This window comes from Callospermophilus lateralis, chromosome 2 (genome assembly GCF_048772815.1).
Source record: "Callospermophilus lateralis isolate mCalLat2 chromosome 2, mCalLat2.hap1, whole genome shotgun sequence".
Taxonomy (NCBI): Eukaryota; Metazoa; Chordata; class Mammalia; order Rodentia; family Sciuridae; genus Callospermophilus; species Callospermophilus lateralis.
Window position 1 is genome coordinate 71,735,966 of NC_135306.1, and position 27,952 is coordinate 71,763,917.

Sequence of the window (27,952 nt, forward strand, 5' to 3'; positions counted from 1 at the left end):
ATTGTATTTTCAAGGAGTTATTCCTTGTCCTGAAGTCAGAAAAACTTAATGCTAGGTAATATTTTTTTAAATGGACAATTTTATTTTTTCACATTTATCTTTGTTTTTATTTTCTAGAATTGAACTTGTCTTTCTGTCACCCAAACACTATTCATGAATAGTGTTCTTTTTTATTCTCATTCATAAACTGTTCAATACATGCATTACTTTGTTTTCTTATTTGTTCAACTTAGTCTTTGTTGAAATGTATACAGTTAGACCTCATAATATGGAGACTTTTCTTGTACATTTCTTATTTATTTAAAAAGTTACCATAACTACTTTCCATATTTCCACAGGGTTTTAGTTGCATATTTATGTACATTTTTGCAGTGTTTTGTTATTCGTTTGCCTGTTGCCATTGAGCTGAGCTTTCCTGAATGTATTTGATATTCCATGGAATGCTTATAGTGAGCATTTTATGCACATAACTTTTTCTTTCGCTAAACAATATCCTTAAGATATTATCTGGTTCAGGGTAAGGCTATTCTGTGTTTTTAAGTACCATAAAGTGAATGTCATAATTCCAAAACGATAATCTCACTCTAACCTCTCATTTGCCTGCTCCAAATTATCAGCCATCAAATGATACTTTAGCTTAGTTTTAGTTTAAATGCATCTGATTGCCTGTGAGAGGGGCCACATAACCTTGAGCCATACGTCGTGCACGTGTTTTCACGTGTGGACCTCATGCTCACTCCCTTCATGCCGATTTGTCAGTGTTCACACGTAGATTGAACCAGCTGAAGGAGCTATTCAGAGCTTGCAGACTTAAACTAGTAGTTTGAATTTTTCCCAGGACTACCATCTATCTTGAGCCTGCCTAGCCTTCCCTCCTCCCCATTTCCATCCTGAGAGACAAATCAACCTGGTTGATCCCCAGTGTCTGAATAGGGGCAGAGAAGTCCCTCTTCAGCTGCTTGCTGGCACAGATGCACCACCACCTCCCTGAAACTCGTGTCACCTGTTCCTCCAGGGCTGGGGTTGAACTACTGCCCTGCCTGGAGTTACCTGCAAGGATGGGATTCAAAGATGAGGGTGGGAGGCAGGGAAGTAGAGCATGCGCACTCACCCTCACGCCATCACCAAGCTCAGCAGACCCTTCACCTCTGACCTGCCCAGCCACTCCATGCAGGAGCAGAGCACTCTGTAGGCTGTTTATACAGAGCTTGGAAACAACTCAGGGGGTCTAGGAGGAGATGCATACAGGACTGGTCTCTGCTTCTTCACCTTGGTTTCTTAATAGGGTGCAGCAGACTCTGTAGGTTGGCTTGGACTGAACCCCAGGGAGAACTGCCCTATGTCTCCAAGTACCTCTTTTACTTGTCTAGATATTCAAGTGAAGAGCGCTTTATAGAGAGCAGTCATGACCTTCTCCCTCCCTTTCTCCCTAACTCATACCTCTAAGATGTCCCTGGGTCTGGCTCATTTGAGGTGTGTTCTCTTTTCTTTAATACCATGTTTACCCTCATCTAGAACCTATAATTCCTCTAGGTTCAGCTCTCTGCTTCCACTCTTGTCTGACTTTTATTCTCTATGTCAATGAGAACATTTTCAACTACAGAGAAACTCAGCTCAAACTATTTTAGCAAAACAAAATAAAACAGAATGCATTCAAACAAATAGAACAAGAAGAGAGTAGGCCTCAGACAGCTGAATCCAGGAATTCAAATTATGCCATCAGAATTCTATTTCTTCTTCCTCATCTCAGCACGGGCCTAGAAATCTTGCTTATAATCCAATCATGCTGTTTTATAATTGTGATTATGTGTCTGTTTCCTATCCTAGACTTTGAGCAGCTTGAGAACGGGAATAATTTTCTAGTCCTCTTGTTCTCTCCCCTACACCTTACATTGCTCCTAGCTAATGCCTGAACACAATTAAAACAAAATAAGATTCCAGATTCTTATACTAAATGGTTATTAAAATTATGGTGCTTCCAACCAAATGAATCTAGTTTCTCAAAAATAACTTATGCTAAGGGACTTCTTCTAACAGTGTGGCTCAACAGGGTGGCAGAAACATGTTGGCACAGTCATTTATTTGCAAAGCTGAAGACCTTCTGTGGTTTGAAAGCATTTTGAAATAGTGGAACGAAACATTATATAACAATCCAAGAGATTAGAGACCTGAATAATGCAGTATATTACAAGTATTTCCTTCTGGAACTTGGCCCCATTGGCTCCTATCCAGGACTCTATATTTCCACTTACTTATATGTGAACAGTTGCTTTAAGACTCACACATTTTAAGATAAACTAGGCTATTATATGTTCTTGAAATGATATGTTTGAAATCATGTTCTAATCTCTTTAGTGATGTTCCCCTCTCATACATATCTACAAAATGGCTATTAATGAACAGAAGACAAGTATTTTCACAGCACTTGAACTATGACTATTAGGCAAATTCAGAAACATTCTACTTTGATTTTTTCCTCAGGACAAGGTGCTCCCTCAAGGGCTTGCCAAGATGGCAATTGCCTTCACAAGACCAGCACACAGGAGTCACGCAATGCTGGGTGGCATTGTGCACACACAAGGGAAGGCAGTCACATGTCACTGCGTTTCCTGGGCTTTGACAAGTCAAGTGGGAATTAAAGATTTGATGCAAACAGCAACACCTATTGCAAAAATGCTCTTGTCGATACCACCACAGCAACCACAGACAAACAAGGCTTCAGGTATGTACACAAGGTATACGCCCTGTTACAAAAGCTCGTACATAAGGGCCCTTTGAGTTATAAAGAGCACAAGGTTAGGAGAATGTCATGGGAAATGATAAAACTGCAGATTATATTTTTATGGGCTGTATAATCGCAGGTGTGGAAATTCATTTATGTTTTTATCCGCATCAAAAAATGCTGACTCACTATGCAAGAAAATAAAGGTCGAACCATAATTGTGGGTTAAATCCAGAGAAAAGTACATTACCTCAGACTAAAAATATGATCTCTGACAGTAGATGTGGTGTGGAATCACATGCCCACTTGTGGCTTTTATGGAACATGTTGAATTAGCCATCAGCACGGTGACACCATTCAGAGCTCCTCAAGACCCTCCTAGTGGTGCCATCTACCAGAAATGTCATAGCTCAGATCCATTCTCCACTGTCAGAAAAGTGGCTCTGTTTTCATAGGTGTATGTGTTCTGAACCACTGGCTTTATCCTTTAAAGGCTTTATCCTAGAAGAGATGACAACTGGGAAGTGCACTGGGATCATCTGGTTTTAAATGTTTCATTTTACAAGTTAAAGCAAGAGTAACAAAATATTCATTAGTTTTACAAACCACCTATAAAAAATACCAAATACCAATTATCTGGGGCAAGTAGAAACTTATTAATGGCTTCCTATTGAAACCAGTCTGCCTGCAGTGATAAAAGTACCAGGATTATTGGATAATTTTCCTAAATGCCTTGTTTCTTACTTAGAGACTTAAATTTTCTATACTGGTTTTATAATTTTCAGAAACTTGGGACAAATGATTAGCAATTGGGTGGTGGTGGTGGTTGCAGTTATCAGCCTACAGATTTCCAAATAGACACCATATTTTAGTGCCCTACCTTTCAAGGGTCCACTTTGAACTAGAGATTACTGGTTTCTTTTTCTTTCTTTCTTTTTTTCTTAATCTTCACTTTACTAGAAAGATATTTTTGCTCATTTTCCTCTGCTTCATATCCTGACTTAATCTGGAAGAAGATTCTGATCTACATTTTTGGCTCTTTAATGACTAGATTTCTTGATATAGTCTCAAGTATTAGTTCTTTGATCTTCTACCGAAACCTGCTACTCACAGAGGGAGTTATTGTGTATGCTGGGGTTTGGGAGAAAGTGTGCTTTGAATAACCCTACTCCTGTTCTATGCTACTGCTCAGATCTTTATCTTATGTCCCTTAGTATTTTGTAATCGTGTTTCAGCTGTTGCCAGTACGACTCTTGGTAGCTTAAATACATGAAAGGGTGTGTGTTTATGAATAATGGAGTCTCTTTCATTCATCTTTGGCTTCTTCATGAGAACTGATTCTCTTAATAGTTAGCCCAACATGTTTTGAAAAGGCATATAAAATATTATAATACAGAATTAAGAGAATGCCCACTCTTTAAAACAAAACCCAGAACCTGAAAAGGTTTATCACTGGAAGCATTTTCCACAGAGAAGACCAGTTTGAACCAAGTAACTGATTTTTTTTTTCTTTCATTTCCCCTCGTGCTGTTGGTAGTGAGAGGGTTCATTTTTCTTTTTCTTTTTTTTTTTTTTTCTGATCTTAGAAGTCCCTCTCAGTACAAATAAGCCAGGCTAGGCTTTCAGAGAATTTTACATAAGAAAAGGAAAAAATGAAATACCGAAAACACGTGATGTGTTTTGGGGGAAAATAGGTTCTATTTTCTTTCAGGGAAAAACGTGTGAATCTCCTTCAGGATCAGACACTCACCATGGTCTTGAACATAGGAATGACTTCATGAGACTTGAATGAATGAATAAGCCAGCGACTATAATTCTAGAACCAAGTGGATCACAAAGCCCTCATGGCTGGTACATGGTAGTCTCTATTTTGATGTTTCGAAGCCCCAGCCCCCCAAATAAGACTAATCTTTTCTACTTCCTTGTTTCCCAGGTCACATCTTTGACAAGGTGGAGATCACAGCATCTTCAAGCTCTCATTATCCAGGTGCCTCCTGAACATGATAAGCAGAGGCTGGACACCACTGCTACCCAGTGAGGCACCAGGCTCCTGAACAGGTGGGGAACACCTCAAGTGGACCGTCTCCTCCAAGCCACATTCCTTGGGGCAGGCAGAATAATCTTTTAAAAATCCCAAAAAGGATCACTTCATTTCTTTGCTTTAAGCTTTTGGCCACTTTCAGTTATCGGTAGGGAAAACTCCCAGATCCTTAAAAAGACATATTTTAAAAAATATTTGTAAAAATAATTTAATATGACTTAAAACTGTATTTTTTTCAATCAAAAAATCCAAATACAGTGTACAACCAAAAAGTAATGATATCAATTTAGATCAACATTTTAAAATATACAAGGTAGCAGAAAAAAATAAGTGTGGATTTCATGTCATAAGGGTAGGTATTATTTCATAAAATTTTCTTCAATTGTATTTTATGGTAACATGATACATGACATTACACATATACACTGGGTTAAATATGACATGATAAATATATCATTTCAACAAGTATTTGATATAAATAATGTAAGGTAAATAATTCAATAAGTAATGCTGTAAATAGCAAAAACAGTAAGTTTTTGCTCTACTAATGAAAGTAATTATCTTTGCGAAATAACTGGAGGATAGAAATCCTAGATTTCTGAAAGAGAAACAGTATGACCCATTCAAAGAAACAACTTCTCAGAAGGAATGCCAGGGTTCTGTTGCAGCAGGGAGCTCTGCCTGGGAATTTTTTTAAAACCAGCTGTCACTGCCATGATTGGATGATGACCCACTGGGTCCACCAGTCTTACACAGAGAGCACTCAATAAGGAGAATCCTTTCCAATGCTGTGATTCCTTAGTAATAGTCTCAGATTCAGAATCACAATGCCTTTTCAATTCTTTATCCCTACCCACTTCAGGGTGATGTTATGGAATGTCAATGCTCTTCTAGGATGTTAGAAGATCTACATTTTGCTCTATAATTTAGAAAACTGTGAAACATAAACTATATTACCTATGCTATTGTGAACCAACTCAGCCTATCCTAAAACAACAACAACAATAACAACAACAAAAACAATTTGTGAGAAGGAACAAAAAGAGTCATCCCTAATTTCAGTATCTTTCATGGGTAAGAAAATGGCATAATGGCTTAATAGAAAACTTTGGTTACTATGTCTTAGGAAGACCAACTAATTAAACAATGATTATATCAAGATAGTCAATGATTATATTATGAATTATCCTCAAACCTTTTTCAAAGAAATCTCTTGGAGCTTATGTAGCTACCAAGGAACACAAATCAATATATGAAATTCACATGCATTTGAGAAATTTTACCTAAATATTGGCAGTGGAAATCAAAGAAGGAATGATAAACTAAGATATTCTCCATAGAGGCCAGTGACTCTAATAGTTGATCAAAATGTAAATTAATGCCCAGTTAATTGAATTTTATTTTTTGTAACTATTGCAAATGATTGCTTTATTGATTACTTTTTCAGCAAGTCTGTTACTTGTGTATAAAAATTATACTTATTTTCACATGCTAATTTTTTATTCTGTAACCTTACTAAATTTGTTTTTCAGTTGTAATTTTTTTGCTTTGGTAAAATCTACTTTTTTTCTGTATATAAAAACATGTTATCTTCAAATAGGAATAATTTCCCATTTGGATACCCTTCATTTTTTTCTCTTGTCTTATTACTTCGGCCAAGATTTCCATTACTGTATGGAAGAACAGTGGTAGAAGTGGATATCCTTTTTTTTATTCCTACCTTAGAGGAAAACACTTCAGATTTTCACCATTCAGTATGACATTGGCTATGGGTTTGCCATACATAGGCTTTATTTGTTGAAGTAAATTTTTTTCTAGTTTGTTGAGGGATTTTTTTTCATAAATGGATATTGAATTTTATAGATTGAATTTCTGGATCTATTGAGATAATAATATAATTTTTGTTCCTTATTCTGTTGATGTGGTATATTATGTTTATTGATTTACATATGTTGAAACATTATTGCAAGTGGTGCTTTTCATAATCTACTCATGCTTCCAATTTGGAAAATCCTAATATAAAATGAAGATGCTAGATCAAGTGGATATAATGTTGATTCTAGTCAAAGGTCAGGCTTCCAGGTCCATCCTCCAAAAGTTAACCATGCATGGCTAGCTAAGGGAAGGACTTGGATTCTTAGGACCTCTGTGTTCCTAATCATGCAACAAGGCTTTAAGTTCAATGGGCTTGCTTTTCAAGCTTTTTAATGTATGAGAATGTATTTGAGAATGCACTTTGCATTCTCAAACTGATTATTAGGTACTTATTTGCAATAGAATATAATCATTTGACTCAAATTATATGCCTAGAAAGGGCAAATTAAACATTAACATGATTTTTCCCATCTTAAAAACATGAATTATTTTGCATTCAAATGTTTAAAGAATGGCTAACTAAAATTTTCTCTATTAAAATAAAATATGAATAGATGAACTGATTCCCATCCCTGCACCTGTTTGCAAATAAAATTGTTAATCATCTGCTTGCCTTGTTGAAAGCAGTTGGGGTTAAGAAGCTTTCAGTTTTTCCGGCAGCAATCTTTGTTTCAGAATCAAGTTTCACACAGCCTCTCGATTTTTACCTGTTGGGAATGTAGGCAGTAAATATATTGATGAATGTTTTGGCAATCAGGTACCACATCAATGACACTGCATTTTGAGAGAGGCGGGGAGGAGAACTGATTACATAAATGTCGTAACAGGTGATAACAAGGTCTAATTGCTTTGTGGTGAAAACCTTTCTCCTATATAATATTGAGAAAGGCCATGTCCAAAGTGCTTTGCCTTTATATAATGACTGGGGTTAAGTAAGTTTGATGCTAAAGTCCAGGGATAAGGTAAAAGTTATTCTTTAAAGGAATCCCTTCCCACTCCATTTGAATGCTTCATAATAGGTTATTAGTGATGTGACCATGTTTCCAAAGGAAAGCTTTTTAGCTTTAAAAGAATTCTAAAGAGATATTTAAAAATTTGTTAGAAGGAGTGTATTGTTTCCCTACACTCACACTAGACAATATAGTGCAAGAGGAAATTTTTTAAATAATACTTTACCAGTTATTTATTGAGTATCTACAATATTTCATGCACTGTGCTTTAGAATTATTTATGAGGAATGAAAATGCTATAATAGATCACTAAATATCCTGCCAGTCTTGATCCTTTCAATCTTCTCTCCAAAAATTCAGATAATTCTCCTGACACAATAGTGAGTTATAGTAACCTCACTGCAAATGCTAAAGACTGTTAGCATTGTTAGTATTATTGTTCTCTGGATGCAAAAATCCAAGCTCTTTAGCATGCTGTATCAAAGCTGTTTTGTGTTCTAGGCCTTCTCTATCTCCCAGCCTCACCTCTCTACTTTGTCCATAGATGCTGAGCTTTACTGTGTTACTTTGGTTTCCCAAAATGAATGCCCTGATCTGGGTTATGTGAATTTGAATGTGCTATTTGCTCCATCTGTAGAGATCTTTCTTTATTTTCTTCCTTTTTTTCTCTCTTTGTTTATTTATTTTACCTATTTTTTTAATTTGTTGTTTGTTACTTTATTCACTTGATTAATTACTACTTCAGTTCTCAACCTTAATGTGACTTTATTCTAGGGAACCTACTCCAAACAGTTTAAATCTGGGGTCAGCATGCTTCCTTCAAGCTCTTTCAACATCTAATACATCTGATGACTTCTGGCCATGAAACTCACCATATTATGGTGTCTGTGAATCTGTCAAATCCACTTATCATTACAGAACTGTGTCTTGCTAGCATTATATCACTAGAAGCTGAGAGTAGGTGTATTAAACAAATTGCTAAATACATGAATACCATGTATCATGGTCTTAGGGGGGTGACACAAGAAATCTTTGTGTACTAGGTTCCTAAGTGTTATATTAAAATTTGTTATGAAGATAACGAATTTTAATATAACACTTAGGAACCTAGTATAGTGTTAAATGGTTAATCACCATAATTTAGAAGCCTAAATTCCAAAAGAGTTCTGAGCAGCAAAATATGGAATGATTTAGAAACACTCTGGCAGTAGCATTGGCAGTGTGAAGAGATTGTTTAATATATTGTGTAGAGTAAATCCTTGTGAGGAGCTGAACTATAAAAAGTAACTGTGCTTCCATTTTTAGGCACCACCCTTTAGTCCAGCATGGTGCCAGGTACATGCTGTCTCTTGCTTTGCAGACTAGGATAGAGTTACACTCTCTGCCTTGCATTTCATTCCCTTGACTACTTACATAATCCCTCTGGCTATGCCTATCAATTTTCAGACCAAAAGGAATCCCATCATGAGTGCACTAAGTCATATACTTGGCTGCATCACACAAATGTGTTTTACCTGGATTATGTCTGACAGTGCCAGCCCCCAAGTGATGGTAATTTCATTGTACTTGACACAAAATCTCCCTAGAGACAAGGGGGATGGGATGCCTAATAGATAGGGAAATAAAGCCTGTTAAGCATAATCACTCCTGACAACTTGTCTTCTTTCAACAACTTGTGACTTTAAAAGTGCATTCTCATAAAGGGTATTTAGAATTTATCTATTGCAATGAAATGGTGTCAGCGCCAACCCCCTTTGAACACTTTGTATTTTTTCCAAAATATGACACTGTGATCATTTGTGAAATACTTCCAGAGGAAAGATGGTTCAACTTTTTTAAAAAAAATATTTTAAGCAAGAGACAGGCCACCATGATAACTTGAAAAAAAAATGTGTCAAATTAAAATACACAGAAATTACAAAAAGGCAATTGAGAAAGAAATTATTCATGAGTAGAGGGACAGAGAGTAAATCTTGGCTGCAAACAATAAAGCAATCATAATGGTGCCCATAGCTCATTCTTGGGTGCACAAATTTATGAGCTAATAGAGAACAGAGTGCTAATGCATTAGATTGGCAGACAGTGCCAAGAGAACTGAAGTACCATTTCACAGTGTTCTTTAGATGCATATTTTGATAACTAAGATGAAGAAAAATGAGGTTCAGTGCATCAAAGTTATCCTTCCAGAGAATTTTATTTCTCAAACAAAAACACTGAAGCTACTCAAAAAGATTTTATTGGGCACTTTTAGATATTCAGATGTGCTCATTTGTAGAAGCTGGCTCCCAGAAGTGGAGACTTTTGAGTATAATCAGAGCCCTTGTCTCCAAGGTGATCTTCAAAGTCAAGAAACATTTAACGAAAATCATGCATCATTTATTATGATATCATTTTTTGCATTGTTACAATATGAACATCCATGTTGTTATTGATTTATCCAAGTTAAGTAAGGTCCTAGGGAAATTCTGTTTAAAGTATTACCCAAACAGACCTTAAGAAGTACAGATACAAGAGGAGGCTGATGTTTATACAGAGTCACAGGCAGTTGGATCTGAGCTGAGAACTGGCACGTGCATTCTAGGCTGGTTCTACTTCTTACTCTGTACCTTGGGGATCATTCTGCACTGCCTTTCACTACACAATTATTCTCAAACTCAATCATGTGGTATACTTTTTAAAATACAAATTTCTGCTTTTCACTCTCTAGGGATTCTCATTTGGTAGATTAAAGTAGAGCCCAGAATTTTGATTTTCTAAAAAGTTGAGAAACTGCTCATGCTTCTGTTATGGGACATACTTTGAGAAATGGAGCAATATATGCATCTCCCAATCTGCTCCTTTTTACTGAAGAGGGAAGCAGAGGGTGCATAATGGATCTGAGCACAGCAGAAGGTGTTATGGTCTTGGACAACTCGGTAGGAGTAATGCACTTTTACAGGAATCTAATCAGGCAAGGAGGGAGGAAGGCGTACCCATTTGGACCCAGCTCACAACATTTTTAGTTTGTGTCAGCACAAAGGAGGTGGGAAATGAATTGCTACCTAGACAAAAAGCCCACAGTAGTCTAGGGAAGAGTGAAGAATATGGAAGAAAATTTCAACACATTCTTTAGTTCTCCATCTCTATTCTTACCGTTCAAAATACAAAAAGATACATACATGTAAAGAAGCAAAGCTGACTTACATTTGTGCTACCTATCGGAACATGAAGGGCCTTCATCACATACAAAGTGACAACTCCCATCAGCTTTATGTTCAGAGAATAGCAAGTTTGGATATTTTTTTTGAATAAAGAGGACAAGGAATTATTGTGCTTTAAACAGAATATGTTTGAATTTAAGCATGTATTTATGTGTTGTGAACCATATAAATAAGTGTTCACATATGGGTGGCTAAATATGGCCTTATGCTTTTATGAAAAACATATTTTCCAGTCGGTATATTAAAATTTGAAAAAGATTTAGTTAGCTCATAAACTTGTAAGGAGTATCAAGAGGAAACTCCCTTTTTACATTCTGTACAGCAAATCCCACTATAACTGTTGCTATGAAGTAAAAATATGTGAAACAGTGTTTTTTTCTATGCCTTAACTGATGTATTACTGATTACGAATGGGATTATACATAATAAAATACCAGTATAAAAACTGTCGGGTATATTTTAACAGACTTCCTGCGATGGGATTTGTCTTGTAGAAGCTATTTTTTCTTAAAGCAATGAGGCTACATGCTTTTCTTATTTGCACATCATTCTCTGCATAGAACAATCCTTTGTCACTGAAATTCACTGCCTCATCATGGAGTCACCAGACAGTTCAGAATATTTATAGTGCCATGAATTACATTGCTGATGTAGATATTACAATGCCTCTCTATTCAGAGGACATCATAAATAGCAACATAACAAGGCATCTGCTTTTTCTGAAGGAAATTGCAGGAGCACTCTGTGTAATTTTAAATGGAAGGGAGAATAATTTGTGAACCTAGAACTGGCTTATGCCATTTACTCATGAAGTTTTTTAAGTTCACCCCAAGTCCAGACACAAAATTATCTGTAAGGCAGAACAGATTTTGCAAACTGAAGCAATTTTAATTTTAATTATCAGTTCGTTCCCAGTCCTTTAGATACTTTCTTACTGACTGGTTTCGAGTAGGAAAATTCACATAAAACATAAAACAGACAACGAAGGTTTGTATTCTGACTTTTTTTCAAAACATTTTTAAAATCATATGATTTTTAAGGAAAATAATTTTATATGATTTTTGTTGCAAAGATTGTCTTTTTTCATTTCATTAAAGTGCCAAAACAGGAAGTCGCTTGAAGACATTTTTAGAGAAAAATAAGGTAGGCAATTTCAATGAATAAAATCATGAATAATGAAAATATTTAATTTCTGAAATACTTACTAGGTGTCTAGATTTAACATATATTTTTACATGTGGAATTAGTGGAGACTTTAAGTCAATTAAACCAAAGCACATTTTACATCAAGAGTCTGAATGCTATTTATCCATTTACTTGGAGAAGGGAAGGTTATATTCAGTTTTGCTTGTTTCCTAATGGTGACAAGGTAGTATAAAATAATATAATAGAACGAATCTGCAAGCTTTTTTCCCATTAAAATGATAAAACTTTCTCTAAAGAGTGGACATTCTCCAGAACATATAGGAGAGATATAAAACTAGAGAAAATAGTGCAATATAACTTGCACTAAACATTGATTTTTTTTTTTAATGGTTGCTATAACTCTGCAAATTTTCTATTGTTCCCGAGACTAGGAAAATGAATGGTAGAGTGTGAATATTGAGAATTGTGTTCATAGTTTCATTTTCCAAGTTGTGACTTTAAAAACATCTGTATATACACACACATACATATAAAACACCCAACTTGTCTTCTCCAAATCCTTTCTCTACACCAAAAAGCTACTCTTATGAACAAAGAAATTAATTGAATTTTTTCTTTCTTTCCTTGAAAGTAAAAACACAATAAAATTCAATCAAATTAAAAGGGGCATAAGAGATGTTTTAAATGTGGCAACATTTGAGTTATTTGTATTCTAAAGAGAAAATTATGAATGCAAGTATTAGATATCAGAGTCATTTTATGACAAAAAAATGACAGAGTAGGTTAATAAGCTAATACCAGAAACTGATATGAACCAAGGTAGACATCCATTATGCTGAATAATCTATAAAACCTAGACATTTTGTCAAGATATTACTTTTTATATTTGATGGCTAACTTACTTCTTTATCAGAATATAGTATTTTAAATGTTTGTTACATTTTGAGATCCAATGCCTTTTAAAAATACAAAAGCATATCCTATTATTAACAAATACATATTTTAAACAATTATAATGGTTACTTAATTTTATCATGCTGTTCAGCACAATAGCCTAAGGTCACCTGTGGGTACTAAGTGTGTAAGGAAGGGTGATTGTAGAACCTATCTTTAATTTTTACTTTTAAAAATGTTAAATATGCTTGCTACAATTTCCTCAACTAGAAATTTTATGAATCTCAATACAGATGAAATATTTATGGTAAAAATTTAGCCTTTAGATTGAGATTTGCTTTAAGTATAAGATATGCATTGGCCTTTGAAGATTTAGTTACTAAAAAATGGAAAAAGAAAAGGAGAATGCTCATATTACTTTTTTATATTATTTATATATTGGGTTAATATTTTACATATGTGGTGTTAAATAAAATGTGACCGAAAAATTTCAAATTCACCTGTTTTAATTTTTAAATGACTAATAGAATACATAAAATTACATAAATTACACCATATTTTAGTTAAAAATCCTGAATTATTACTTCATTGTAAAAAGGTTTTATTAGTCTTCCAATTTTCATATATACTTTAATAATGTTTTCAAAGTAATACTAGGAGATAAGTAAAGCAGGTATTGTTTTTATTTTACAGTCAAGAAAGTTGGAGTGAATTTCCCCTTTTGATTCATATAGAATGCATTTGCTCTTGCAAACAAAATTAAAACTCATAACTTGTTAGTCAGTTCCGTAGACATAAGCATTGCACCAGAAATAAATATAATAGGCTAAAGACAGACCCAACCATATAACTCACTGAATTTTCATTTTCAATAAAACATATTTATCATGTTTTATTATTTAATTTGTTTTAAAAGAGCCACAAAATACCTGGATATATAGTATCCCCCAAAATACAACATATTTATTTAAATTATTCTGTATAACTTATCTAAGTGAACCTATGAAAAAAGTTCTACCTTGAAAATTTTCCTGAAAATATCATCCATTTTTGAGAAGCAATTTTGCACTACAGTCAATTAAAACCTATTTTTTATTAATGATATGCAATGCTTTCATGCTATCTTTTACTTAAAGATAAGGAAAAACAACTTAGCTAGTGCTTTTATGAATCTAGTGGGCTCTGAGGAGAATATCTTTCAGATAAGTCCTTAATATCCCTTTTGGAAGAGTATTAGTAGTTTCTTATTCAATGTAGATTTCTTAAGTAGCTGACATTTATTTTGTTTCCTACCACCTGATCTTGGTACCTTAAAATCTGTTTTTCATTTGTTTTACATTTATTCATGTTCTAATGGCTCTCAGTGATTTTCAATTAGAATTTTCTCAAGGAGTGAGTTTCGAGATCTTTCTTCCTACACAATGAATATTGTTGGTACCTATGTATTGGAGAGAAAATTTAAAAAATCTATTTGCTAAACATTAATGACTCATTCATATTTATTATCTACTTAATAGTCACTAATTTTAATCATTAAATTGGCAGTTCACTTTAATATAGTAAGTGGCAAATATATGTAATTATATTGCATATCAGGTTTCTTTTGAAATTTTTACGAATTTCATTGAAATTCAGGACAGGCTTAAACCACATCGATTTTTAAGAATGCAGTGTCTTATCTTTACAACAACAGTCTTTGCAAATCTCTCATCAAAAGCAAAGCTTCCTTTGGGGCATCAAACCATACCACACTGCCAGACTGTCAACGTTTGGGATGTAATGGAGCCACAAAGCTTTTATATTTATTTCATTCTCACATTTATCAAATCATTGTGGTTGTCCAAAGAGATTATTCAGGCACATACTTCATTCACATAGATTTGAAGGGAGATTTTAATAAAACATGACAAAAAAGGAATTCAGTTTAAGAATAAAAACATGAGCTCACCCACAACTATCACCCACACGACTCATTTTGTAAATCATGTAATGGACTTTGTCATTTTGACACATAGAACATTTCTTTTCTTCCATCACCTTAGGATTAATCAGATTGTATGGTGGATATAAGGGAAAAAGGGATGGAGTTTGGAACTTCCAATGGCCCCCTTTGCTATTTGTATCAGTGGAACATTTTGAAGTCAGGTAGATGTTAACCTAATAAGGGAAGCCCCACTGGCTTTCTGTCTCCTCCAGACAATAAAATGGCATAATTGTGTCTGTGCCTCTTTCTTCAATTGTTCTTCTATAACACAGTCTGAGAAGTAACATAGATTCTAATTAACTCAAATTAGACTAATGAGAGAGATGGTAAGTACTACAACATGAAGATTAAGAAAGTAATTCCAATTTTAAGCCTCAAAGATGTTGAGGACAAAGGAAATAAATGTTAAAGAGAAAGATTGGGCCACTGCTTCATGGATGTTGAAAGTAGCAATAGCCAATCAATGGCTGCAGCCCATTTGAATGATTTTCTACAAGGAACAAATTCAGCACCTGAAATAACCCAAGCTTCACAATGGCATTAAACCTTTTATTGCATTAGATTCTGCATTTATTATTAGCTGGGAGATGGGATGGGTGAGGGTATTAGGAATAGGAGGATTATTTAAAACCTGTGCTTGATAATCTTCTGTTAAAATACAGAAAACTTGGAAAGATATTACATTATTAAGCATTAATGAACATTATTAAAGATATCAAGTAAAAGAGGTATTGTGAGAACTTATTTCTAATTTTATTGTTTGAACAAACCATCTTTTGATAAAAAAGTACATTAATTAAATTCTTTATTAAAATGTTCACACTTTCCATTTTCTCATAATTTAGTACACATTGAAAGTTGTTACAATAGCCCTCAGCTTTTATACTGCAGCTTCTAATGTTCACAAACTTCTTGACTCTTCAATTATTTACTATGACATTAAACTTGTGGTGGAGAGGAAAATTTTAATGCTGTCAAATTCTCTTACCATTTAAAATCCATGTTATATGATAAATTTAGTTGTAAATATGTCTGTATTTGCAATCCAATTGGTGGATAAAGCATTTAAGGTAGCAAATAAAATAAAAATTCATTATAATAAAAATAGAGCAATTTGACTAAAATTCAAAAATTAAAACAAAGGATGAAAACTAAAATGAAAGCTGTTTGTATCAGCCCAGAGGACATAAATTTGAACATTAAACAATTCTGGGTTTTAAAAAAGACAGAGTGAAAAGGGAGATAATGCCAGCTGCGTGATCCTTGTTATCAAAAAAGATGAAATCCCATTAGCTCCTCACAGGAAGCAATGCTTTCAAGAAATAGATTCTTTGAAGTTTTTGGAATAGGAACTTGTGTTATGGTACACCAAGTAATGATCTCCCCAACATACACAGTTTATAGTAGATGCTTGGCACATTTCACAAGGGAAATATGAATTGCTTTTCCAAATAATGCTAAAAAGGGAAATGAATGGTGAAATGGCTTAAGGCAATTCATCCAATCACAATTATTAGGCTCTTTAAGTTGATTTCTATCTCAACCCTTCCCTACTTCTCTCCCCACTTAGAGGTAACCATTGCTCCAACTTCCTTCTTCCACACACCATGAGGGACATTATGGGAAAGTAAGTTTCAAATGCAATCCAGCACAGATTTCTCACTAAGGGTACACAACATTTAAATTCCCATTCTTTAAACTAGGTGAAGTCCCAGCTCTCCATCCATAGGACACTGGCCAGTACCATGCATAAAAACTGCTCTGGGGCCTGTGTGACAATAGTTTTGAGGGAGAATCAGCTAGTCTTTAGTTATAATTGGGCAAGTTCTCTATTATACCCTGGGCCATGGGCAAGAATGAGAGTCCTAGAGCCAGGGCTCAGTTTTGAAGGATGGTAAGCATGGGTTCATCATGTTCTCATATCACCTTTACAATGGGAAAAAGGTATTTCAAATGTCTCTTGTACTGCAGATGGGAAGTGGTGTTAGAAGCCATCGGGATTTATGGGCCTGCCTGATGGCACATACAATCCCACCTATTCTAGAGGCTGAGGCAGTAGGATCACCAAATTCAAGACCACTCTTTTCAATTTAGAGAGACCCTGTCTAAAAATAAAAAATTAAAAGGGATTTAGGGACTTGGCTCAGCATGAAGCCACACTCGGTTCAGTTCCTTATACCCCAAACAGAAAACCTCATAGTTATTTAGTCATTACACTAAGAATTACAACTTGTGAGTTATAGAACACTGATTGATGTTTTTCAAATGGTCCAACTACCCTTGGGTAGTGGATTCCTCATTAGCATATTTCAAAAAATAAACTCACTCCAGCGTGTAAAACACAGGTATTTCATCCACCCACACATTATTCTGTCTATACTAAAGTATTTAAAATAAATTACAGACAGCATAACAGCAGTTGCTATAATCTGGCCTCCTGGAAACTCAAGGTTTTCCTGAGATGTCTGTATGAACTCTTTCCCTCAAATATCTGCTCATAAAAATATTGTTTATTAATACATGCAAGATACTTAATTTGTTGTAAATTTAAACATTACCTTTTTATGTGTAGGATTTTATGATTCTAATTATTTCTGGAATGTCATTTAACTTATCCAATGAAACACTGTTAACTGAAATACAATGACTATTTACATATAATAGAAGCCAAGTGCCTACCCTGCTCAAGTGGAGCATCCGGAGCTGCACAGCAAGTACCGGTGGAGATGTCATTCTCAGTCTTGTGGTTTTCCATTGAGTAATTTTTCTAAGTGATTTTTTTTTGGTAAAGGTCTTCCTGTTGTTTTTCTAGGAAAATTTACAGGAGAAATGTGTTTATGTTCTTTTACTTGTTTCACTTCCTCTCATTATTCAATAAAATGATTTAATACATTCTCTTTGGCTGGGTAAGAGCAAATTTCTACATTCTCTAATGACCACCCCCCCCCGACACACACACCCAAAAAAGTATAGAATTTTACTGTAATTGGGTACTATTTTTGTTTAGCAAAATTTAAGTAGTGGCCTGTGCTTCATGGACATTATTAAACAGTCACTGCATAATAAGCCCATTTTCAAATAGAAATGGAAAATCTCATCCATTTATTTTGTACTAGGGATTTAGAAAATTGGTGTACTTCAGGCAAAATTCTTAGACTTTTTTTTTCTGATAGGTTGAAGCCATCTAAATGTATCATTTGATTCTTCTGTACTCTCAATGCCTTCTTCAAATGACATTCGTTCCTCCTGAGGAAATAATTTCACTTTGTGGAAATAGCACTAAACAGGAATTAGATAGGCTAAGTACCTTGTCCCATCTCTGCCAGCTATTTGATAATTGACTGCCTATGTCCTATAACTGCATTAAACCTGGATTGAAACATATGAAAAGAGGCAATGATATGAATAAGAATGCCATAGGGTTTATAGAAGTGGTAAATAGGTGCAGAATGTCAGGGTCTTTTGTGTCCTCTTTTCCTGGCAATGACTTGCTTCTCTAGGTCTTAGCTCAGGCTCTGTCTCCTCTGAGCAGCCTTCACTTGTGCCCTCTTACGCTGTCAAATTGGATCACTCTGCTGTTCTTTGCTTATCTGTCATTGCACTTACTATGTGTACAATTTGCCCAATTCTCTGCTTCTCTGGTAAGAACATAATTCAATATGTTGTTCCTTAGTTCCACTCCAAAATCAGGGCTAAGTGGAGAAAGTTCTTGGTATAGTTTCAATCTGGAATGTCACCCACAAGCTCATGTGTTGCAAGTATGGTCCTCAGTGCAGTGAGGTTCCAACATGGGCCTTTTGAGCAATGATTAGTCATTGCCTAAATGATTAATTCATTGATACCTGAATGGACTATTGGCAGGTAGAACCTAGTCAGAAGAAGTCTGTCACTGGAGAAATGTCCTGGAAGGATTTATCTTCTCTCTGGCCCCTTTCTCTTTCCTTGTGCGTACTGGTTGCCATGAGCAGAGCAGCTTTCCTCTGTCATGCTCTTTGCCATGATGTGCCACCTCAGGCCCACGGAAATGGAACCAGTTGACAAGGGACTGAGTCCTCTGAACCCATGAGCCAAAAATCAGTCTTTTCATTGACTTGTTTTGGTTGGGAATTTTGGTCACAGTGACAAAAAGCTGACAAATAATTCTCCAAAAAAGTTTGTTAAATGAATGAGTGGATAATAATTGAATAGAATGCAGTGAAATGGAAGAAATATTTACCCTCCCATCTTTCAGAGATGTTGTGAAGTCCAAAGCTCATGATAAAGTTGAATTAAACCTTTCAAATGGAAGTGCCATGGGCAAGTCCCCTCGGCTTTTGCATAGCTTTAGTATATTATGGAGGATTTGAATCAAACTAAAACTTTAAAAATTTATCATGAATTCAAGCCCAACCATATGCAGTTTGTAAATACTGACCTTGTGCAGACTAAGTGTAAAAACCCTGGAGTCAAGTCGCCTATCCTAGCATTCACTCGCCTTGGCATGGCTCTCACTGAGGTTAATAAGAACTGTGGATGTCGCAGACTGCCAAAACATAAGGAGATATGACAGGAAACCAAACGGGAAACTGCCGGCTGCCTTGGGCTCACTGAGATTTGAGTCTAACAAGGCAGACTTGTCGCTGGACTCTTTGGAGGTGAAATGAAGCGATGGGCTAATGCTGGGCACAGGAGGCGCCAGGTCCTGACAGGCCAAGGTGTGACCTGCGGAATCTTAACCACCCCAGACATCTTTCTAGGAGCAAGGGAGCTGGGCCATGGCCAAGGGCAGGCAAGGTTGTGAGGGTGGGGGGAGGAGGTGTATGCAGAGCCCTCAGAGAGTAGGAAAAGAAAGGGCAAGTGAGATTACTGGTCATCTGGTGTCTTAGATCACAGGCAAAGCAAACGCCAAGCACAACAGCAAACACAACCTTTGAGCACTGTGTCTCCAAAGAGTGTTTACCAAGTGCCGTCGGCCTTGATCTCCCAGACTCGGTTAAATATGCATTTGTTAATGTTGTGCTTCTCACTTTCTCTTCTTCCCATTTTTTTGGTTATTGTTGTTATTTCTACTTTAAAAAAAAATTCTTCTAATTCCTCACTTGCTTTGACAGTATAACTCTGAGGAAAGTGAGAAATAAAAGGAGTGGGGACAGAAGAGAAAATTCCACAGAGCATTTTCAAAAGAGGCTTTCCAGTACAAAAATGTAGGCATTTATAGTTACACTATTAAATGTAGTGTATTATTATGTATAATATGGTAAATATGATGTATAGCTCATTCTTAAAATATATTATTAAATATGATACACACATATAATTATGCATGTTATTCTCCATTTAAAAATACCAATATTTAGAAATGAACTGATAATTTATGTGATATATGCCATTTTTATAAGCTACCTTTTAAAAATGAAACATGGTATCAGCAAAAACATTTAAATTCATATTATTTGGTGACTAAGACATACTAGCATTTCAAAAACATTTAAATACATTATTTTATTTGATTACTCTAAGGGGAGCTGAAAAAATGGGAAGGTGAAAACGAGGTGAATGGTTTTATGTGCTTTTCCTGTGGCCATTCCTTCATACTTTTTCCCAATTCTTCATTTATTTGACCTTTGCTCCAATTGAAGTAGGGACTGTAATTTGTTCCTTCTGGAAATTTTAGAACCTAACAGATGTTTGGACATAATAACTTCATCATTTAAAATGTATAATGAATTTTGGAAATGGATAAAATTAAGACTTCATACATATCACAGTGTTAGAACTACATGGTTTTAGAACAGTAGTAATATTATTATTTTACCATACAACATGTCTCATTTTTACACCCTGAAACTAGTCATAAAGGCATAAAAATATATAAAAAGCAAGGTTTTTTTAAAAATAAATGAACTTTTTAGAGCAGTTTTATATTTGTGGCAAAATTGAATAAAAAAGTATGGAGACTTCCCATGTGCTCTCTTCCTCCCCACAATCAGGACTCTCCAACTGTCAACATCTTGTAATGCATTTGTTACAGTTGATGCACCTACATCAACACACATTAGCATCCATGGCCCAAAGTTTTATATTAGGGTTTACTCTTGGTGTTGAACACTACATGGATCAAGATGAATGTATAATGACATGTATTCATCATTGAAGTATCACACAGAACATTTTCATTGTCTTAAAAATTCTCTGAGTAGCCAGGTGTGGTGGTACATACCTATAATCCCAGCAACTCAGGAGGCTGGGGCAGGAGGATCACAAACTTGAGGCCAGCTTCAGCAACTTAGTGAGTCTCTAAGTAACTTAAGGAGATCCTGTTTCAAAATAAAAAATTAAAAAAGGATTGGGGATGTAGTTCAGTGGTAAACACCCCTGGGGTCAACATACACACACACACGCGCACACACATGCACACACACACATAATTTTTTTCTTTGTGTTTTGACTATTCTTCTTTCTACTCCCAAACCCCTAGAAACCTCTAAAACTTTTACTGTCTCCAAAATTTTGTCTTTTCAAAAATCAGATACTTGTAGTGATACAATATGTAACTTTTTCAGATTAGCTTATTTCAGTGAGTAGTATGCATTTAATTTTTTTCATGTCTTTTTATGATTGATAGCATGTCTTTTTTTTCTTTTTTTTTATTAGTTACACATGACATTACAATGATCTTGGCAATTCATACATTTGAATCATTGGGGTATAATTTCTCTTTTTTCTAATTGTACAGATTGCAGAATCACACGGGTCATAGAGTCACATATATACATACAGCAATCATAATGTCTATTCTATTCTGAGATAGCATATCTTTTTATTACTGAATAATATTTCATTGTCTGGATGCACAAAATTTATTTTTTTAACCTACTGAGGGATATTTTGATGGCTTGCAAGTGTATCTGTTATTAATAGAGCCTCTGAACACACTCATGTAGAGGCTTTTTTTGTGAAGAAGTTTTCAATTCATTTGAATAAATACCAAAGAATGTGGTTGCTAGATCATTTGGTAAGAATGTATTTAGTTTTGAAAGAAAATGCCATGATATCTTTCAAAGTGTCTCTACCAGTTTCTGTTTCCACAAGCAATGGGTGAGAGCCTCTGCTGCTCTCTATCCTTGTCAGTCTTTGGTGCTGTCAGTGTTTTGGATTATGTACATTGTAACAGATGTGTAATGTTATTTCATTGTTGTTATAGTTTATAATTCTCTAATGACATACAATGTTGAAAAGATTTTCTTAGACTTAATGCCCTTAATGCCATCTGTATATTTTCTCTGGCGAAGTGTCTGTTCAGTTTTTGGTCCATTTTTTGTTTGTTTGTGTGTTTTGGATCAGGGATTGAATCAAGGATGCTTAACCACTGAGCCACATCTGCAGTTCCTTTTATATTTTAGTTTGCAGTAAAATCTTGCTAAGTTGCCCAGCCTGTTCTTGAACTTGAAATCCTCCTGCCTCAGCGTCCTGAGTCACTGAAATTACAAACATGGGCCAATGCACCCAGCCTTTTGTCCATTTCTTTGGTGATTTGTTGGTTGTCTTATTGTTGAGTTGTAAGTAAGTGTTCCTTGTATATTTTAGACAATAACCCTAAGTGCTAGTTGTACATTTGGCAGATATTTCACCCAGTCTGTGTCTGGCCTTCTCATGCTCATGGCATCAATTTCATAGAGTAGAAGGTTTTAATTTTAATAAAATCTAGATTACCAATAATTTATTTTACAGGCTATGCTTTTGACACTGTGTATAAAAAGCCACTGCCAAACCCAAGGTCATCTAAGTTCTCTTCTATGTTATCTTTTAGGAGCCTTATAGCTTTGCAATTTTACATTTAGCTTTATGACTCGTTTTGAGCTGAAATGGCTATATATAATTGTGTGTGTGTGTGTTCAGTTTTCTTTGTACCATTTATTTAAAAGATTATATTTACTACATAATATTGTACCTTTTCTTTTGTCAAAGATTATTGACTTTTTAAATGTCAGTCTATTACTTGGCTTGCTATTCTGTTCCATTTACATGCTTTTTAATTTTTTCTAATACCACCTTGTCTTAATTATTGAGCTTTGTAGTAAGTCTTAGTTGGGTAGTGTTAGTCCTCCATTTTGTGTCTGTCCTTCAATATGGAGTTAGCTATTCTGGGTCATTTCCCTCCCCATATAAACTTTAGAATGAGTTTCTCAATGCCTATGATATAACTTGTTGGAATTTTGTTTGCATTTAATCTATAAGTCAATTTGATTAGGATTCTTATCTTGACAATATTTCCTATCAATGATTTTCTAATCTTTCTCCATTTGTTTAGGACTTTGATATCATTCAAAAGGTTTTGCAGTTTTTACTCATACAGATCTTGTGCATATTTTTCTAGATTTATACATAAGCATTTTACTTTTTCAGGGGGTGATAATTTAAATATTAGTAAGTTTTATTCTCAAGTTGTATTTGTGTATAGTTGATGAATAAGAAGGCAATTGACTATCACTGTCTTTTAGTTCTAGGAGTGTTTTGTTTGTTTATTTATTTGTTTGTTTTGTTTCTTTGGTTGATTGTTAGAATCTCTTTGGTTTTAGTTTAAGGTAATGCTGAATTCATAGAATGAGTTAGAAAGTATTTCTTCTACTTCTATCTTCTAGAAAAGATGTAGAAAATTGGCATAATTTCTTCCTCAAATATTTGATAGAGATCCCCAAAAAGCTCATCTGGATCTCCTGCTTTCTGTTTTGGAAGGTTTTTAATTATTGATTCAATTTCTTTTATAGGTGTATATTTATTCATATTTTTTCTAATGTGAACTTTGGTAGATTGTATTTTTTTAAGAAGTAAGCCTATTTCATCTAGTTTTTCATATTTATGGCTATAAGTTTGTTCATAATACTCTCTTATTTTCTTTTTAATGCCCATTGGATCTATAGTGATGTCCCATCTTTCACTTTTCTTTTCTTTTTTTTTTTTGGTACTGAGGATTGAATCCAGGGATGCTCAACCACTGAGCAATATCCCCAGACCTTTTTAAAATTTTATTTAGAGACAGGGTCTCATTGAATTGCTTAGTGCTTCCCTAAGTTGCTGAGCCTGGCTTTGAACTCGAGATCCTCCTCTTCTTCTACTTTTCATGTTAATAATTTGTAACTTTGCTCTTTTTTATTTAGTCTGGCTAAAAGCCTACAAGATTTATTTATCTTTTCCAAGAGCTGGTTTTTGGTTTTGTTGATTTTCTCTTCTGATTTTCAATCTGATTCATATTATTTATTTTATTGTACTTACTTTGGACTTAATCAATTTTTTCTTTAGATTTTGTTGGTTTTCTCTATTGATTTTTCAACTGATCCTTATTTTTTTTCTTTTATTGTACTTACTTTAGATATAATTTACTCTTATTTTTGTAGTTTTCTAAGGTGGAAGCTTACATTACTGGTTTTAGGTCTTTTTTAATATATTAATTTATTATTGTAAATCTTCCACTGAGCACCGCATTCAATGCATCCCACAAATTCTAAATAATTGCATTTTAACTTTCATTCATTTAGTTCCAGATACTTAATATTATTTTGAGATGGCTGCTTGGATCCTTGGGTTCTTTAACAATGTATTATTTAATCTCTTAAGTATTTAATAATTTTTTTGCAATTTTTCTATTATTGATTTCTAATTTAAGAACATTATGGTATGAGTTTATATATTATATGATTTCTATTCTTTTAAATTAATTCAGGTGTGTTTTTTGGCCTAGAATTTACTCTATCTTGATGAATAAGAGTTTCCATGTCAGCTTGAGAAGAATGTGCAATTTGCCATTGCTAGATGAAGTAGTTTCGAGATGTCAATTATGCTCAGCTTATTAGTAGTGTTGTTCAGTTTCATTACACCCATACCGAATCTCTGACTGCTGAATCTGTCCATTTCTGAGATGGAGGGACATTTCAGGCTCCAATTATGTAAGTAGATCCATCTATTTCTCACTGAAATTCTGTTAGATTTTACTTCATAGATTCTGATGTTCTATTTTGGGGTACATACATATTAACATTTGTTATAAGTTCTTGCATTATTGAACTCCTCTTTTTTTCATTATATAGTGTCTCTATTTATCTCTGATAAATAGAGACACTATATAATTATATATTCCTTGCTCTGATGTCTGATCTGCCTGCAATTAATATTGTCACAATTTTTATTAATGTTAATATATCTTTATCCTTTATTATTTACCTTAATCTATTATTTACTTTTAATCTACATGTATTTCTAAATTTAAATTGGGTTTCCTGTAAATTATTTGGTTTTTATTGTATTCAAAGTTGTGTCACTATCACAACTACCTAGGAGTGTTAGAAGATTTTCATCACTCCCAAAAGAAACCCCACATGCATTAACACTCTCCATTCCTTTCCCTCAAGACCCTAGAGAACACACATCTATTTTCTGTATGTATAGATTGGCCTATGCTGGACATTTCATATAAATAGAACCATATATATGTGACTGTTTATTTCTGACTTCTTTCATAGAGTATTTCAAGATTCATTCTTTATGAAGTGTGTGTATACATATATGTGTGTGTATATATGTATATACATATATACACATATAACATATACATATGACTATACACACACACACACACACACACACACTTCTTTTGTTGCTAAATAGTATTCCATTATGTGGATATATCACTTTTGTTTATTTATACTTCAGATGGTGGCCTTTTGAATCAATATTATGTGATCAGTATTCAAATCCAGTTTTTTCTCTTTGCATTCTATTGTAAACACGAGTAAGTTACAAGGAAAAAAAAACTTTAATTCAGTTTTCTCAGCCCCAGTACACTGGAATACCTATATTATATATTACATATGCAAATTTTATATAAATTACATTGAATATTACATATCTAATATACTGGATAATGTATATACACTATAGATTTGACAGGGCTGTTATAAATATTAAGTAAAACAATGTGTGTAAAATTCAGTGACAGCCTGGGTGGTAAGTATTCATATCAGTCAAATCCAGGCAGGAAATCATGGACCCCACTAATTATTATTACAGAGAGGATTTAGTATGGGTGATGACTAAGGAAGTAAAAGAATGAACATTAAGGGAACAGAAATCAACTACAGGAAACAGCTTTGCCCCACAGGAAGCAGCTATGCCCACAGGGCTATGAGAAAATAGCAAGGTGTTGGTGTGGATCATCAAAGCCAGAAGCTGGGAGAGGGACCACAGAGGTGAGCTCCAGACTGATGAAGGGAAATTCTGCTTGTCTTTGAAGGGACTGTTTCTTCTGCTTCCAGGCTCAAGGGTATTGCTAAGGAAATGCTGAGGAACAGTAAGTATCATATATTGCTGAAATTAAAAAGCAATTAATTTTCGTGTGTTAGTCTTGCATCTTGAAACCTTGATATATTTGCTTTTTAGTTCCAGGAGGTTTGGAAATTTTTGTAATATTTTGTCTGGTTTTAGTATTGGAGTAATCCTGACCTCCGAATGAGTCAGCAAAATATATTCTCTGTTCTATCTTCTGATGTCCATTCTCCCTCTAGTGCCTCCTTCTGATAGAACCTAGAAAGACACATCTGGCAAAGAGGAAATGCAGGCTTCATTCTCAGTGAGAACAGAACAAAAATTTAGAGTTGAAAAAAAGTAATTTACCAAACTGTTATAGTTCACCCTTTTACTATTCTGCATATATATATACATGCCTCCACATATTTTCTGAACTTCTGTAAAGCAAAAGCTATGATTTTGCATAGAAAGGTGTCACAGCTATTCTTTGTTCTCCCTTCTCTCTGGATAGGAGGCATAAAGGTGAAAGTTGTATCTGTCTTGAGAGTCATGGTTTACATTTATGGATGATGTTGATGACTTTTCAAATTTTTCCCAGTCTCACCTGGAGATTTGTAATATGAAGTATAAAAAAGAGCAAACCAACAAAGCCTTACATAATATAATAAGAGGAAAAAGATAAAAATAATTAGCTAATGAGCTCATGTATATTAATAAAAATAAAGTCATGTATTTTGGGTAGCTATGGGAAATTGCTTCCAGGACCCCCTGCAGATACCAAAGTTCACGACTGTTAAAGTCCCTTACATAAAGTGGCAAAATATTTTCATACAAACCCATGAAAATCTTTTTGTGTGGTTTAAATCCTCTATAGATTACTTGCAATACCTAATAAAATTTAAATGTCATATAAACAAACATTATACTCTATTGTTTAAGGAATAGTGACAAAAATGTTTATGCATGTTCAGTGTACATGCAAATGTTTCTGAATATTGATGATCTGCAGCTGTTTGAATCTGCTGATATGGAATCTTCAGAGAGGGTCAACTCAACTGTATAATTGCATGTATCAAGCAATGAATAAAGCATGCATAGATACTATGGTCCTCATTTCTGAAATTAATCTTAAGGTCATGGTTACCATTTGTAATCTTCATCTTTTTGTACCCATTCCACATTCCATTTGTCCTTAGCAGAATATGTTTCTTTACTGGTGGGCCTATCTAAATCTTTGTGTCTGAGTGTATAAATCTCCAGGAAACTACATATGTAGTTGCTGTAGTGTTCTATTAACTTTTGTTATTGAACAGAAAGTATGAATATGTGCTCAGGGAATTCAGTCACTGTTTAGAAGCTACTCAAATAATCTTTGAAAATCAACATTGACTGCCCCAGAACATACAAACCTCCTCTGAGTATGGGTTAGTATCATGAAGAATGCAAAGTGGCCAGGTGATAGTTTTAACGTCAATTTGAATTGAACTTTTGTTTCCTAAGGATGCGTTCTTTAGGATCTAACTATCTCTAAGCTCAAGGTTTTCTTCTCGGTCATAAGGAATTCCCTTGAATTAAGTGAGAGACCATGAAGCAGGAGGAGATGTCAAAGAAGAACACTGAGGACTAATAAAAATGTTGAGCATCTTATGCATCTCTTGAAAGCATATTTACTTGGTGATTAATTTCTTGCCCAAATTTAGGGCTTTGTTGTCCATACAATACCTGATTCATGAACAGAAGTTCAGATTTCAAGGTCGTTATGAAGTCCTCTTCAAGGGCATTCTATCTCCATAGGATCAAAAGTACTCTAGAACTTTTTCTTAAAAACAAGCAAATACCCAAAACACTGCCATCAAAAAT

At 34.5% G+C, this 27,952-nt stretch overlaps 1 protein-coding gene across 2 annotated transcripts in view; it reads right to left on the reverse strand.

The window, feature by feature from the left end:
* Positions 1-27,952, reverse strand: part of Aldh1a1 (aldehyde dehydrogenase 1 family member A1) — a 144,954-nt gene that overhangs the window by 67,127 nt on the left and 49,875 nt on the right. Inside the window, exons 2-3 of one of the 2 annotated variants that reach the window (XM_076846054.2) lie at positions 21,012-21,108; positions 17,492-17,620 (exon numbers count right to left, since the gene is read on the reverse strand). In XM_076846054.2, coding sequence (XP_076702169.2) covers positions 17,492-17,567 — 76 coding nt within the window. In that variant the 5' untranslated portion in view covers positions 17,568-17,620; positions 21,012-21,108. Of the gene's footprint in view, positions 1-17,491; positions 17,621-21,011; positions 21,109-27,952 lie in introns of those variants that run through there. The other variant, XM_076846055.2, reaches the window with a different exon arrangement.